This window comes from Xenopus laevis, chromosome 4S, assembly GCF_017654675.1.
Source record: "Xenopus laevis strain J_2021 chromosome 4S, Xenopus_laevis_v10.1, whole genome shotgun sequence".
In the NCBI taxonomy this organism is placed as follows: domain Eukaryota; kingdom Metazoa; phylum Chordata; class Amphibia; order Anura; family Pipidae; genus Xenopus; species Xenopus laevis.
Genome location: NC_054378.1, coordinates 7,376,151 through 7,392,730, shown reverse-complemented (window position 1 = coordinate 7,392,730; position 16,580 = coordinate 7,376,151). Strand labels below are relative to the sequence as shown.

At 41.4% G+C, this 16,580-nt stretch overlaps 1 protein-coding gene across 2 annotated transcripts in view; it reads right to left on the bottom strand.

Moving 5' to 3' along the window:
* th.S (tyrosine hydroxylase S homeolog) overlaps positions 1-16,580 on the bottom strand; it is a 31,941-nt gene that overhangs the window by 2,801 nt on the left and 12,560 nt on the right. For both annotated transcript variants that reach the window (XM_041591108.1, NM_001097923.1), the window contains 9 exon segments: positions 13,860-14,034; positions 13,549-13,637; positions 12,641-12,708; positions 11,167-11,217; positions 10,738-10,883; positions 7,895-8,030; positions 6,165-6,234; positions 5,487-5,543; positions 4,143-4,238 (listed from right to left, as the gene is read on the bottom strand). In XM_041591108.1, the coding sequence (XP_041447042.1) occupies positions 4,143-4,238; positions 5,487-5,543; positions 6,165-6,234; positions 7,895-8,030; positions 10,738-10,883; positions 11,167-11,217; positions 12,641-12,708; positions 13,549-13,637; positions 13,860-14,034 (888 nt within the window).

Here is a 16,580-nt window from a genome sequence, read left to right as displayed (position 1 = left end):
AATGTCTAGAGGCTGACCTGTTTTACCAATATGTATTTAAATTGTATGTGAAGGAGGGCCTTATGGGGCCCGTATACCTCCTGGGCCCCCTGCAGCCACAGGGTCTGCTTCCTCTGTAGTTATACCCCTGCATATTTGCTGTCCAAGATGCACCAGAAAGCCCATCTTGAAGATCAATTAGGGGGAAATTTGGGGGGAAAACATGTTGCCCTAGATATACTTGAAATTATGGCTGAATGACCAGTGTCGGACTGGGACACCAGGGGCCCACCCAAAAACCTTACACCAGGGGCCCACCAAGAAAATTTTTGACCAGTCGCCCACTCTTAATACTAATATTCTTCCTCTCCTCACTCAACCTCTATTCTCCTAGTCTCTTTAGTTATACATTCTATAACCTATCATTCCATCTATTTAGCCTCTTTATTCTCATAGAAATAGGGAATGGCCATGAAATAGGTCACTGTTTAGCAGCACAAGGGCCCACTGGCACCTGGGCCCACCGGGAGTTTTCCTGGTATCCCGATGGGCCAGTCCGACACTGTGAATGACTGATGCACCTACATTGTTCTTTGTCTACTCTACAACTCATTGTATCCAGTATCCCCCGTATTCATGCCAGGATTTGGCCCCAGACATACTAGCTTGCCATACCTCCAGTTCTTCTCCCTATCTCAAATACTGGGATTGCCGGGGCCTACATTGTGCAGAATACTCTCCCATGGATGCTGGTTCTTTTTTGTGAGCCCGAGACCTTCTGTGTTTGGCTTCTCTCACCACCTAAAGACTTTAGTAGCCACCAGGCTGCTCCCATGAAGGCCCGGACTGGCCATCTGAGGGGCTGCCATAAGATTCCATAGAAAGTCACTATTTAGTGGGCTGGTGGGGAGATGATTGGGCCTCTGTGTACCTGAAATGCCAGGGCCTATTTTGACTCCCAATCCAGACCTGCTTCCATGTCTTCTGCCGAGTGCAGCTGCACATTAGTGAGGCCTGGGATTAAACATGCACCACTCGGACAGCCTAGGAAGTTGATAATTGTATCTCAAGAGGCCGAGAAGTCTATGCAATGGGGCATGAGAAAAAAACTGCACTTTCCATTTAATCCTTTCCCTGCCAAATGCAGCAAATGTGATGAGCCACATCGCTGTACTTGGTTTGGGAGCCCCCAGCATTAATAGGGAATTTTCTTTCCCACCAATAAGTGGTTGTTATTCTAACAACCCCCTAAGCAAACCATCCACAGGTCTATTTGTTCACAGCAGGTCAAGTTATAAAAACACTCGAGGCAGTCCCTGTAGGGGTGGCAGGGGGGCGCTGTCCCAAGCTGTTTCCCAGTATGTCATGTTGCATTAGGCTCAGACACTGAAGTATATCCAGCAGCTCTGACTTGGGAGACAAATATAAATGACTTTCTAAGAATCTCCAGCAGGAAATTGCCTTCCTGGAAAGGACTCGGTATAATCTGAGCAGGATATTATGGAAAGAAGGATTTCTGGCACAGAGAGCAGTGCAGCTTGATCGTGGGAGTGCGGTACAGGTGGCCTCCAAGCAAAGAGAAAATAAAATGCTCTAAATAGATACAGATTCTCTCTGTCTTGCATCTGGATCTATATAAGTTTAGAAAGGCGGTTGGTACAGTCTCCCCCCCCCCCTCCAGGGAGAATAACATATGGTAATAATATGGAGATTCTGAACATTTTGCCACCAGCATGATTCTCAACTTGGCAGGCAGATAGCAAAATAGTCACTTGAATAGTAATGGGTAGAACCTGTATAGAACTCAGCATTGGACTTGGGTCTGGGAGGCCCACCGGGGCTACAACCCCAGGGGCCCACCCACCACCCAACCATTTCCAGCCCATTCCACCCGACATTCACCTTACATTTGCAGGTGGGGTTGCTCTGGTTCAGTGGGGGCTGGGGACCACCAGGTTTTTTCCCAGTCTCCCATCAGTCCAGTCCAACCCTGATGGTGAAACTCTTATATTACATCCCCAAGGAGTTCCATGACCATAAAAAGGCACAAGGGCTCATGGTTCTGATACAGGTCATGGGACAAGTTGCCTTCTAATATCTGCCTATTTTGCAACTAGGGGGACACAAGTTTCAGTGAGCTGTGTGACATCACAAAGCACCGATTCTAACTGATGACATCCTCAAGTATGGTTTATATAGTGAATAAAGTACCCCCTATTGTAAATTATAAGGATATTATAAGTCACTGAGGAGTTCCATGACCATATAAAGTGGTCAGGTGGTGGAACTCAGAGGTTACTTCTAATATCCTAATTTATTTATTTTCTTTATTATAATACATACGTTTTAGTAAATCATGTGACAAAAATTACATCACTAAGCTCCGTTTATAACTGTCATCACTAAGAGCCGTTTGTAAGGATACAATTAACAGGATCTTCATGGCTTGTGGGTATTATAATGTAATTAATATATAATATATACATACATGCAAGAGCCACAAATATCCTGTAAATTATAGCCTTATAATAAACAAATGAATATCTTGTAAATTATATCCTTATAAACGGTGAGTTCTGATGTCATCAGTTATAAACGGTGAGTTCTGATGTCATTTCTGTCACATGACTCACTGAAATTTGTGTATTATAATAAATAAAGTACCCCCAGTTGCAAAATATGAGGATATTAGAAGTTACCTCGGAGTTCCATGACCTGTATAAAAACACTCGACCTTCGGCCTCGTACTTTTATATGGTCATGAAACTCCTCGGTAACTTATAATATCCTTATATTTTACAAGAGGGGCTACTTTATTCACTATAAATTCTATATATTAATATACAGTGTCAGACTGGCCTCTCTGGGCTACCAGGAAAACTCCCAGTGGGCCCAGGTATCAGTGGCCCCTCATGCTGTTAAACATTTGGCCTATTTCATGGCCATTCCCTATTTCTATAAGAACAAAGAGGCTAAATAGATGTAATAATAGATTATAGTATGTAAAGAAAAGAGACTAGGAGAATAGATGTTGAGTGAGGAGAGGAAGGATAATAGTACTGAGAGTGGGCCCCTGGTCTAAGGATTTTTGTTGGGCCCCTGGTGGCCCAGTCCAACACTGTTAAAGGAAAACTAAACCTAAAAATTAATATGGCTAAAAATGCCTCATTTTATATAGTGAACTTATTGCACGAGGCTAAAGTTTGAGCTTGTCAATAGCAGCAATGATCCAGGACTTCAAACTTGTCACAGGGGGTCACCATCTTGGAAAGTGTCTGTGACACTCACATGCTCAGTGGGCTCTGATTGGCTGTTGAGAAGCTAAGCTTAGGGCTCGTCACTAATTATCCAGCAGAAAATGAGCTTCCCTGGCTGTAATATAAGCTGATGCAACAGGTTTGCTGATTATTAAATTCTGATGCTAATTGCACTGGTTTCTGTGCTGCCATGTAGTAATTATCTGTATTAATTACTAATCAGCCTTATATTGTGACATTTCTATTCTATGTGTACTGTATATTGTGAGTGGCTCCCTAAGCTCAGTAAGTGACAGCAGCACAGAGCATGTGAATCAGTGAATCAGCAGAAAAGAAGATGGGGAGCTACTGGGGCATCTTTGGAGACACAGATCTTTACTGCTAAAGGGCTGTGGTTGCCTTGGGCTGGTACAGAAGCACAAAAAAATCATGTACAACATTTCTAGCTACTTCTTTAGTTAGGCTTTAGTTCTACTTTAATATATATATATATATGGTGGCTTATCAATTTTATGATCATAACTTTGTAACAAAATAACCCCTGTTTTGGGTACATATGCAATAGCATTTATTATACTTATATATATATACTTTAAAGCCTTTAGAGTGCTCCCACAACCCCCCTGTTTTGATTTTATATATATATATATATATATATATATATATATATATATATATATATATATATATATATATAGATATATATATATATATATAGATATAGATATAGATATATATATATATATATATATATATATATATATATAGATATATATAGATATATATATATATATATATATATATATACATAGAAGTTGCCCTCATTCCGTGTTCTTGTCACACCCACTCCCATGACTGACAGCTTTTCTTGGATTCATATGAGCAAATGAAAATGCAGCTACATACCAGCAGTTCCCCAAATGAGGAGAGCAGGCCGGCGCCGTAGGCTTTTACTTGCCCCTCCTGCTTGCACAGGCCGAATTCCACCGTGAACCAGTAAAGCTGCGGAAAATGCCAACAGATCTCAGTTTAACGAAACCTTTTGAAAATAAGCGGCACTAGAGCACGTGAAACAAGCGCATTTAATCATGGGACACACTAATAAAGAGCAGCGTGGGAAATTCTATACAGAAACTACATGTAGGGAGTCATTTTGGGACTGCTGTAAAATCTGATTTAACAACACTCCGAGGGCCCTGGTGAATTTAAGGCCTGTGGGAGGTCGGAATAGTGGCCATTTTATATTTATACAAGCAAAGACTTCTGGGAAACAATTTAATATGTATAGTCGCACACTACTCGCTAGGGATTATTTCCAATTGTAAAATCCTTGATTATTCCCCACAATGCAATATTTTTCTCTTCTATTAGGCACTCCTCTCCAAAATATTTTATAATATATATATATATATATATATATATATATTTTTTTTTTTTTATATTATAAAATATTATAAAATATTGTGGAGAGGAGTGCCTAATGCAAGAGAAAAATATTACATTGCAGGGAATAAAAAAGTATTTTACAATTGGAAATGAGCCCTAGCGAGTTGTGTGCGACTATACATATTAAATTGTTTCCCAGAAGTTTCCTAGAAGTTTTTGCTTGTATAGTTACAGTATATATAATATATTTATAGGAACTCTTCAGGTCAGACTGGAATACATGAGAGGAGATTAAAGGGGTTGTTCGCCCTGTGCATTAACGTTTAGTATGATGTAGAGAGGGATATTTTGAGACAATTTGCAATTGGTTTTCATTTTTTATTATTTGTGGTTTTTAAATTATTTAGCTTTTTATTCAGCAGCTCTCCCATTGGCAATATCATCTGGTTGCTAGAGTCCAAATTATCCTAGCAACCGTGGATAGATTAGACTAAGAGACTGGGATATAAATAGGAGAGGCCTGAATAGAAAGATGAGTAATACATAGTAGCAATAACAATACATTTGTAGCCTTACAGAGCATTTGCTTTTTTTTAATATGGGGTCAGTGACCCCCATTTGAAAGTTGAGAGAGAGAGAGATTCAGAAGAAAAATGCAAGTCATTAAATAACGCAAAATTTAAATAATAAAGACCAATTGAAAAGATGCTTACATTCTATAACATACTGAAATTTAACAGAAGGTTGAACCATCCCTTTAACAACTAGGCAACCCCCAGTCATTTTACCTGAAGCCCCTGTGTTTGAGATTTATTATATTGGACAAAAATACAAAGAAACACTTAGGCAGCCAAAGACTCTTACCGTAGCCAACTTCTCTATTTCTTCATCTGTGGCCCCCAAAGATGCTAAACCGATATCCTGCAGAGAACACGAGGTCTGTTGTGAGTAATTGATGGAGGTGAAAGCTGCTATAGTCTGTCTGTGTATTTGTGTGTGTGTGTCTGTAAGTGTGTGTAGGTGTGCGTAGGTTTGTGTAAGTGTGTATAAGTGTGTGTAGGTTTGTGTAGGTGTTTGGAGGTTTGTGTAGGTTTGTGAAAGTGTGTGTACGGAAAGTGTGTGGAGGTTTGTGTAGATGTGTGGAGGTCTGTGTTGGTGTGTTTAGGTGTATGTAAGTGTGTGTAGGTGTGTGTAGGTGTGTGTAAGTGTGTGTAGGTTTGTGTAGATATGTGTAGGTGTGTAGGTTTGTGTAGATGTGTGTAAGTGTGTGTAGGTGTGTGTAAGTGTGTGTAGGTTTGTGTAGATATGTGTAGGTGTGTAGGTTTGTGTAGATGTGTGTAAGTGTGTGTAGATGTGTGTAAGTGTGTATAGGTGTGTGTAGGTGTGTGTAAGTGTGTGTAAGTGTGTGTAAGTGTGTTTAAGTGTGTGTAGGTGTGTGTAGGTGTGTGTAAGTGTGTGTAGGTGTGTGTAGGTGTGTGTAGGTGTGTGTAAGTGTATGTAGGTGTGTGTAGGTGTGTGTAAGAGTTGTAGCTTGTGTCTTACCTGAGAAAACTGTGCAAAGGTTTTATCTGCCAACATAGGAATGTGTCCAAGCAACTCATGGCAACAATCCCTGGGCAGCCGGAAAAGGAAAAGCAGATTAGAAAGTCATTTTCTTTGTGTTTTCCTTTCCCTTATTCCCCACCCACAGTAGCAGGACCATTAGATTTAAAACAGACATTTGAAGGAATAAGCCTTAACTGGGAAAATATTGAATTACCCTTTACATTTATTGTTGATCTGCAGCTTCCTGCCATTGTTAAACCACAACTCCCAGTATCCAGAACACCCCAAACCTCTGCAACCCCCGAACACATACTGTACCTGATGGGCTTTGGGCCTGATGCTACAATGTGGGACGTGTTGGGGAGGGACAGGGATTCCTAATGTAGGGGGTGTAGGACACAGGCGTGATACTAGTGTGACATAGGGGGGTCTGGCGCTTCTTCTCAAACCCACTTGGTACCCAAGGTTGTCATGGGGGGGTGCAGTTCAGCCCAAGCAGGGGTCCCATATCTGCAGCACAAAAGGGTGGGGATTTACAGTAAGGGCAGAGACACACGCTGTGATTCGGGGAGATTAGTTGCCCGTCGACAAAACTCCTCTTCTTCGGGCGACTAATCTCTCCTCTGCCTTCCTGCCGGCTAGAATGTAAATCACTGGCGGGATGGCGTTTGGAGCACTTCATTTTCCGAAGTCGTCTGAAGTTTCCTCATGAGGCAATTACGGGCGACTTCAGAAAACAAAGCGATCCGAGTGCCATCCCTCCGGCGATTTTCATTCTAGCCGGCAGGAAGGCAGTTCGGAGAGATTAGTCGCCCCGAAGAAGAGGAGATTTGTCGCCGGGCAACTAATCTCCCCGAATCACAGCGTGTGTCTCTGCCATTAAAGGTGTTTGGACTGATTAAAGGAGTAATTGGACTGATTAAGGGCTCTTACTCACGGCGTTTGTTTGTGTGCTCACCTGTGTTGCGCTTTCTTCTGTTCAGCCGCAGGGGAGCGCAGGAGTAAACGCACTCAATTATTGTCAATGGAGCTGTACTCACACAGACGCATGTATGCGCCAAACACAGGTAAAATGCAACATGCTGCGTCCCACCTGCGTTTGGCGCTTACATGCGTCTGTGTGAGTACAGCCGCATTGAAAATTCTGTGCGTCTACTCCTGCGCTCCCCTGCGGCTGAATGGAAGAAAGCGCAATGCAGGGGAGCACACAAACACCCATGTGTAAGAGCACTAAAGGAGTGATTGGACTGATTAAGGGCTCTTGCACACGGGCGTTTTTTCCTGCGCTCCCCTGCGTTGTGATTTCTTCCGTTCAGCCGCAGGGGGGCACAGGTTAGACGCACTCAATTATTGTGAAGGGGGCTGTACTCACACTGATGCATGTAAGTGGCAAACTCAGGTGGGACGCAGCATGTTGCATTTCACCTGCATTTGGTGCATACATGCGTCTGTGTGAGTACAGCCCCCTTCACAATAATTGAGTGCGTCTAACCTGCAGCTAAAAGGAAGAAATCGCAACACAGGGGAGCGCAGGAAAAAACGCCCGTGTGTAAGAGCACTAAAGGAGTGATTGGAATGTTTGGGGTTGGGACCAGGAAGGCATATAGTTTCCTATAACACTGGTGGGACCTTTGTGTCTTACGCAAGTAGGAAATGAGGGTTCCCTGGAATACGAAACATCATGACCCCAAGATTTATGGGTTAATGGCTCAGACCATGTGACTTACGGCTCCGGGGAGTGCATTGGGGAGGACGCATGTCGGATGTACTGGGTGCACTGGAAAACTCGGAACGCCAAACTCGCAAGGAAATCCCGGGCAGATAAAAGTCCGGCTACAGGTCGCACCGTGAACCCACTCTTCTCTGTGAGAGATAAATGTTCTGATTATTGATGGCCAATGCCCAAGCCTACAGATGTAACTAGAACTACAACTCCCATCATCCCCGGTCTGCCTTCACCTGTGTAATGCTGGGATTTGTAGTCAACAACATGAAGTGATCCACTAGTTCCACAGCAGCAATTGTCATATTCAGTCTTTCAGAAAGACGCCATATATAGTATTATTTTAATAGGGTTATTCTTTGAAATGCGGCCAAATACCCAATCCTCCAATATTTTGGGCTATTACCAGAAAATGATACACCGTATCTGAAGTGAGCTCTGATGCAGATTAAAGTCTTGCACATCGTGCACAGTTTGCACTTTGAACACTAGATGGCGACAAATCCAAGACACTAGTACAGGTGTAGGACTTGTTATCCAAAATGCTCGGGACCTGGGGTTTCCCGGATAACGGATCTTTCCGTAATTTGGATCTACTAGAAAATCATGTAAACATTAAATAAACCCAATAGGCTGGTTTTGCTTCCAATAAGGATTAATTATATCTTAGTTGGGATCAAGTACAAGCGACTGTTTTATTATTACACAGAAAAAGGAAATCATTTTGAAACCATTTAATTATTATTTCGAAGCTTTCTGGATAACGGGTTTCTGGATAACGGATCCCATACCTGTACAGAAGTCCACAGGAATAATAAAATGATTGAAGGGGTGGTTCACCTTTACGTTAACTTTTAGCATGTTACAGAATGGCTGATTCTAAGCAACTTTTCAGTTGTTCTTCATTGTTTATTTTTTATAGTTTTGGAATTATTTGCCTTCTTCCTCTGACTCTTTCCAGCTTTTCAATGGGGGTCAGCGACAAGTGCTCTGAAAGGCTACAAGTGTATTGTTATTGCAACTTTTTATTCCTTATCTTTCTATTTAGTCCCTCTTCTATTCATATTCCAGTCTCTTATTCAAATCAAGGCATGGTTGCTAGGGTAATTTGGACTCTAGCAACCAGATGGCTGAAATAAAAAGCTAAATAACTCAAAAGCCACAAATCATAAAAAATGAAAACCAATTGCAAATTGTCTCAGAATATAACTCTCTACATCATACTAAACGTTCATTTAAAGGGGTGGTTCACCTTCAAACAACAAGTTGGTATCAGATAGATCACCAGAAATAACGACTTTTTCCAATCACTTTCTATTTTCTATGTGTCACCGTTTTTCTAATGTTGAAGTGTAAAGTGTAATTTCACCTTCTAAAGCAGCTCTGGGAGGGGGGGTCGCCGACCCTATGAACTCTAAATTGATACATTTAGTTGATACATTTCTTATCTTTGTCCCTGCTGAGCAGAATCTCTGGGTTTCATTACAGGGAGCTGTTAGACTTGATACAATAGTTACTAATACTCCAGAGATGCGGCTGAGAAATGGATCAACTAATTGTTGCAAAATTGTAACAGTTTAGAGTCTGCGCCTGAATTACTGAGCGTAGGGATGGGTGAATTTCTTCGCCTTGTTTCGCCGTGGAAATGACACCCATATACTTGTAGGGCATCGTGCGCCCAAAAAAAAGGGACGCGTCAAACAAAAACTTTGCCGCGGGTCAAATTTTTTTGGACGTCTATACACTTTAATGGGCATCAGCAACCTTTCGACAATGGCAAATTTTTGGCGAAACAAAACAGGTCAAATTCACCCATCCCTATCTGTGTGTGGTTTACCTGTTAGCCCGGTTTATTTCTAAACCCATTTGCTACTGAAAGCAGACGTAATCTGCTCCGTTCTGCACTGCTGGTTGTGTCTCGTGCAACATTGTAGTAGAAGTGCTTCCACAGGTCTGCTCATCAGCCGGCTTCTGCTACATGTTTTCAAAGGTACATTACGAATAGTGATGGGCGTATAAATACCCCTGGCACAAATTCCCGGCGAATTCCCGGCGTCAATTTCCGATTTTCACTATTTTTCCGTGAAAATGTCAGATTTTCATGATTTTGTAGTGAAAACCTTCAAATTTCACGATTTTTGAGTGAAATCCTTCAAATGAGGGAGTGACAGCGAAGGCAGAGGTACCCAGGGGTGAGCTAATCAGGGTCCCATATACCCCTATATATCTTTATATACTATTACTTTACATTTTTGTATTTCTTTTTTCTCTTCTTTTTTCTTTTCTCTTTTTTTTGTTTATCTGTTTATGTTTGTGGTAGTGTAATGCACTGTAATGTATTTGAAAAATTTGTTAAAATAAAAACTTTAAAAAAAAAAAAAATTCCGATTTTCACTATTTTTCTGTGAAAATGTCCGATTTTCATGATTTTGTAGTGAAAACCTTCAAATTTCACGATTTTTGAGTGAAATCCTTCAAATTTCAAGATTTTTTTGTGAAAACCTTCTAATTTCATGATTTTGAGTGAAATCCTTTAAATTTCACGATTTTTTTGTGAAAACCTTCAAATTTTTTATGAAAACCTTTACATTTCCTGTTTTTTTTAGTGAAAACGTTTGAATTTCAAGATTTTTTTGGGAACTTTCCAATTTCACGATTTTTCGTCATTTGTTCGAATTTTTCGGTGAAACGGGACAAATTCACCCATCACTAATTACGAATCACTTTACAAACCATTAAAACTACATTGGGAACTACATTTTCTTTCATTGGGCAATATTTTATTCTTTAAAGCCACAACCACCGCATCGCATGAATACTTTAGGGTCCCTCCTTTCCCACCGTTACCTTTTAGGAAGTTGGATACATCCTGAAGCTGTGGGATATTGTCTTCACTATAACCACAATGTGCCTCCAGCAGCTGGAAGGCCTCCAGGTATTCCTTACAAGCATGAGTTGGGTACAGGCTCTTGAGGGTGGAATATACCTCCTTCCTGTGAAGAGGAGAACAGGGATTTGTTAATTAACATTAAAGGTTGTACAATGGTCTGTGCTATAATCAGGGGAATATATATATATATATTTACACACAGTATATAAATATATATAGGAGTTTGACTGCTAGGGGGACGTAGGAAGTATAGGGGTTACACTATATAGTAGACTATATAGCCTTATGCCCCTCAAGTTCAGGGGGACCCTAATATGATTTTTATGCTGGGGTTCAGAAATATCTAGTTACGCTATACAGAATGTGGCTGGTGTGGGGGCACTCACCATGTTGCAATTTCTTCAGGCAGATATTCCACTCGCTGGATGGGGTCACCACTGCAATAAAGAAATCCCAGTTATTCAGAGAAAACTGAACTGAAAGGGGAAGTAAAGTCTAAAATAGAACAAGGCTAGAAATACTATATTTTGTATACTAAACATAAACATGAACTGACTGCACCACAAGCCTAATCAAACAAATGATTTATGCTTTCAATGTTGGCCACAGGGGGTCACCATCTTGTAACTTTGTTATACATCTTTGCAAGACCAAGACTGTGCACATGCTCAGTGTGGTCTGGGCTGCTTAGGGATCGTCATAAATGATCAAAACAAGTCAAATAATATCTGCCAGAAGCCGATACAGCAAGACTGATTAATAATCAGAATATACAGACTGCACTGGCTCCTGTGTTGTCATGTAATCTAATGTGGATTTTACAGTTTTTGTATTGTTTAATACAAACTTTCTCCGACTCTGCAGAACCAGTGGCTGCAGCAAAATAATCCTCCAAATAGAATCCCAGTTTATCTGTTTAAATCTGGCTCCATGATCTTTGTCCCTGCAGCTGGAGTTGAAACATTAAAGAGTATCTAAAGGCAAAAATAAAATATTATTTTTACTTTATTAACTGAAAAATAAATCTATCCCCAATATACTTCAATTAAAAAATCAGTACAGTTTTTACAAGAAACCGAACTGTATGCAGTGAAATTACGTGTTCATTTATTTGCTCTGACTGCTGCAGATATGAATCTCTACACAGTCCCCGGCTGCTCTACAGGGAAACAAACAAAGCTGCTTGAGTTATGAGTCCCTCCCCCCTGCAGTTTGAAAGTATGATCGTTTCCCTGCAGAGCAGTTAGGGACTGTCTGAAGAAGTTTCCTGTCTGCAGCAGTCAGAGCAAGTAAATGAAGGGAGAATTTCACTGCATACAGTCAGGTTTCTTATAAAAACTGTAGACATTTTATAATTAAAGTATATTGGAGATAGGTTTCTTTTTCATTAAAGAAAGTAAAAATAGTATTTGGCTATCGGGGTCAGTGGCCCAAATTTGAAAGCTTGAAAAAGGCAAATAACTGTAAAAGTACAAAAAATGAAGACCAATTGAATTACTAAGGACAGGACAGTCTATAACCTACTAAAATTTAACTTAAAGGTGCATTATCCCTTTAAAGTACTGGATTTCTTGCGTTAAACAGGAATTCTATTTCTTCAATTGTCAGAAATAAGCAATAAATGCTGAAGCATAAATAGCTCCACTTGAAACCCACAAATAAGAGCAATACATTTGTAGCCTTACAGAGCATTTGTTTTAAGATGGGGTCAGCGACCCCTCACTTGAAAGCTGTAAAGAATCAAATTATTAAAAAGAAAACAAATAAATAATGACAACCAATTGAAAAGTTGCTTGCTCCCTCTATAACAAACCTACTCCTTTAAGCTATAGTTTTCCTTTAAATATTTCTTTGCCTTACTGGGTGTAGTTGAATGCTATGTCTGCTATCATCTTCCTCCTCTTGCGATATTCTTGGTCTGAAAAGCCCTGCAGTGAAAGAATAAGGTGTTAAATTAACTGGTTGCCTTAATAGTAAAGGAGTCTCAAAATAGGGCTCCATTGGTTTTATTTTCACCCGCATTTGTTATACTAACCTTAGCTACCCACCCTGAGGGAAACCCTATCATTAGGATTGTATCCTTTATATATCAGGATGATATGAGGATGGCTACAAAAGTATAGCTGAATTTCTTTAATAAACAGAGACTAGTGACGTCACAATATACAGTAACCTCTGGGGGAGATGCACATTCAACTGCAGATGTGATTTTATCCTTTATATATCAGGATGAAATGAGGATGGCTACAAAACTATAGCTGAATTTCTTTCCTAAACAGAGACTAGTGACGTCACAATATAGCCACTGGGTGAGATGCACATTCAACTGCAGATGTGATTTTATCCTTTATATATCAGGATGAAATGAGGATGGCTACAAAACTATAGCTGAATTTCTTTAATAAACAGAGACTAGTGACGTCACAATGTAGCCTCTGGGGGAGATGCACATTCAACTGCTGGCTGGTGCAATACTTTCAAGGCCTTGAGATTTTTTCTGTAAATACTAATTTACTAGTGATGGGCGAATCTGGCCCGTTTCCGCATTAAAGTCAATCGGTGTCCGAATAATTTTGACGCGCGACAATGTTTCTGTGCGCGACTATTCTTATCATTTTTTCGAGGCGGCGGATTTTTTGCAGGCAAATTTTTGCGGCAATTTCTGCAATGTATTTGCCAGCGAAGTGCTGTGAATTTGTGCCTGGCGAATTTATTCGCCTATCCCTATACTTTACCCAATATAGGGTCTTCCGATGTCTCTCACTTACCGGGTGCTCCAAATCCAGGTCCGGGTCAAATTTTGTTACTAAGTGGTGACATTTGTCCAATTCAGCAATTTTGGTTGGAAACCAGTGAACTGCAAAGAAAGAATTCTCTTAGTTACAATTGGGTCTATCAGGCAAAGGGTTCATGGAGATATGACTATTCTTCTGTCCACATCCAACTGAAACTCCATAGAGTCTCCAAGTGTAGGGAATGTGAGTAGTGGGAATGTGAGGCATCTGGGTAGCTGTGCCTTGGGGCTGGGATTTGTTCCCATATATATTTGGAAAGGAAGATAATTTAATTGCCGGCTTACCTTTATCCTCCCGAGTGCTCCTCACATCTTCACAAACTCTCCTGACGGAGCTCATTAGGGTGCTCAGGTCTGAACGATGCACCTCACAGCGCACAAAGTATTCCAGCTCCTCAGCCGTCCCCACTGATTTTCTCCCGGGTCGTGTCTCCAGGTGTTGGATTTTGGCTTCAAATGTCTGGAGGAGGGGGGTGACAAACGAAAAAGTAAAATTCAGAATTGTGTGAGTACAAGTTTGATATATGGCTCTGAGCTATTAGGCTGTATCTCTGCTATAAAATATAAGCGGTTCTGGATGCAGAGTTGGCCAAAGGGACACAGAGGAGTGATGTCTCCGACCCATAATCCCTTATGTGAGAGTTAAAATCTCATTTTTGGTATTAAAGGAGAACGAAAGACAAATTACACTTGGGGGTGCCAAAAGTTAGGCACCCCCAAGTGATTAGATTTACTTACCTGACACCCCGAGCCAGTGCTCCTATCAGCAAAAAACTGCACCGGCCCAGGGTTCCTCCAGCGAGCACCACGGAGTGATCCTCTTCCGCCTTCCTCAGTTTTGTTGCGGCTGTGCATGCGCAGTAGAACGAAAAGACGAACTTCAATGAAAAAGCCGCTATTTCATTTTACTGAGCATGTGTCTGCAGGGCCGCCATTAGAAATCAGGGGGGCCCGCACAACAAAATGTTGCCATGGCCCCCCTAACAAGTTAAAAAAAATTGGGGCCCAAGAGAATATTTTTTTTAAAAAAAAACATCGGTGGCAGGGGCCTATAGAGTATTAAAATAATAAATTGGTGGCCAGGGGATTAAAAAAAAATAAAAAAACACACATTGGTGTTCAGTAGAATTTAACTTGTGGCTTCAGGACATCAACTTCCTTTTGTGATTTGGGCGTTTGGGACTTTTCGCCGATTTGGAACTTCGGAAGGGCGGGACAGTTTCGGCACTGTCAAGGGGGGCCCGGATGTGCTGCACTTTTCAAAAGAGCAGGGTCCCCCTTGACAGTGCCGAAACCGTCCCGCCCTTCCGAAGTTCTGAATCGGCAAAAAACCAAGTCCGGAAGTGGCGAAATGACCCAAAGTGCACCACAGCCAGGCCCCCCTTCAGGCCCGGCCCGGTACAGGAGTACCCCCTGTGCCCCCCTGATGGCGGCCCTGTGTGTCTGCCCTCGGGAGATTTGAAAACTGAAAAAGTTTTTTCTCAACAGTTTCACGAATTTATTCGCCGGTGGCGAAACGCAGGAATTCCCCATGAATTCACGCCTGCTGAATTTATTCGCCCATCACTGGTTGTCCGAGATGAAGTGCAAAGGAGACCTGGAATATTTTTTTCTTGGAGGGGTGGGATTATGCCCCTGTGAGCTTTCCCTAATTTGGAGCTTTCTGGGTAACAAGTTTCCAGATAACAGAACCCATACCTGTATTTCCAAATGACTATTGTATATCTGACAATTTAGCTCTACACGTCTGTATTGAAATTAAAGATTTTTCTTGGAAATATCTTTTCCAGGAAAGATCGTAATTGAAGTTTCCCAAATTTTTCGGCGTTTAGCGAATTTCACGGGAGATTTGCAAATTTTCCGGTGAAACGGGAGACATTCGCCCATCACTACTATATATCTGACAATTCATCTCTACACGTCTGTATTGAAACAAAAGATTTTACTTGGAAACACCTTTTCCAGGAATTATATTATTTGTAGCGTGTATGGCCACCTTTAGGGTCCAGAATCAGTTCAGGATTCGGACAAATCCCCGAGAAAAGAATTAGGCTTCATCTGAATCCCCAAATAGTGGATTAAATAGTATAAGAAAAAAAGAATAGAATTCACAATAATTAGGGATGCACCAAATCCACTATTTGAGATTCGGCCGAATCCTCGGTGAAAGACTCGGCCGAATGCCGAACAAAATCCTAATCCTAATGTGCATATGCAAATTAGGGCCAGGAAAGGAAAAAGTGGAAATTTTTTTCTTTTGTGACAAAAAGTCACGTGATTTCCCTACTCGCCCCTAATATGCAAATTAGGATTTGGATTCAGTTCGGCCAGGCCCAAGGATTCGGGCGAATCCGAATCCTGCTGAAAAAGGCCGAATCCCGAACTGAATTCTGGATTCTGTGCATCCCTAACAATAATTAAATTGTTAAAGTTGCAGCATCATAAAGCAACAGTTTTTGGTTGCTGGGGTCAGTGACCCTGCCAACCGGTTAGCATGTTAAATTGGCAGCTGGAAAGAGGAAGGCAAATCATTTATAAAACAAAATGATTGTAGCCTTTAGTTGCAGTACTGGTTGGAGAAGAGTTAATGTAGGTAGTTAGGTGGCTGCCCTGTGTATGTGGCAGGTATCTCCATATTAATTCATTAGCCCTAATGTGACAGCACTGATGAGATTATGGGAGTGGGGGAAGCAGCAAAGAGCTGGCACAAACACAGGGAAATTATATTATAGCTGTCTGACTCCCTAGGAAAGCCAGAGGGCACAGAACATCTCCCAGACAGGGAATAGACACAGCCCAGAGCTTCTCAGAACTCACAGCGGCTCCTGCACAGGGACCCATCTATCCACCACTGAGGCAGGTGCGGGCGGCACCGGCTCCTCTAGCTGCAGAGGCTTCTGGGACAAAGGGAATTTACAGAATAAAGGAGGGTGTAGTAAGATGGATATGCAGAGCACAGGCAAGGGTTAATTATTAACAAAATATCAGCTGGTTTATGTGATATAT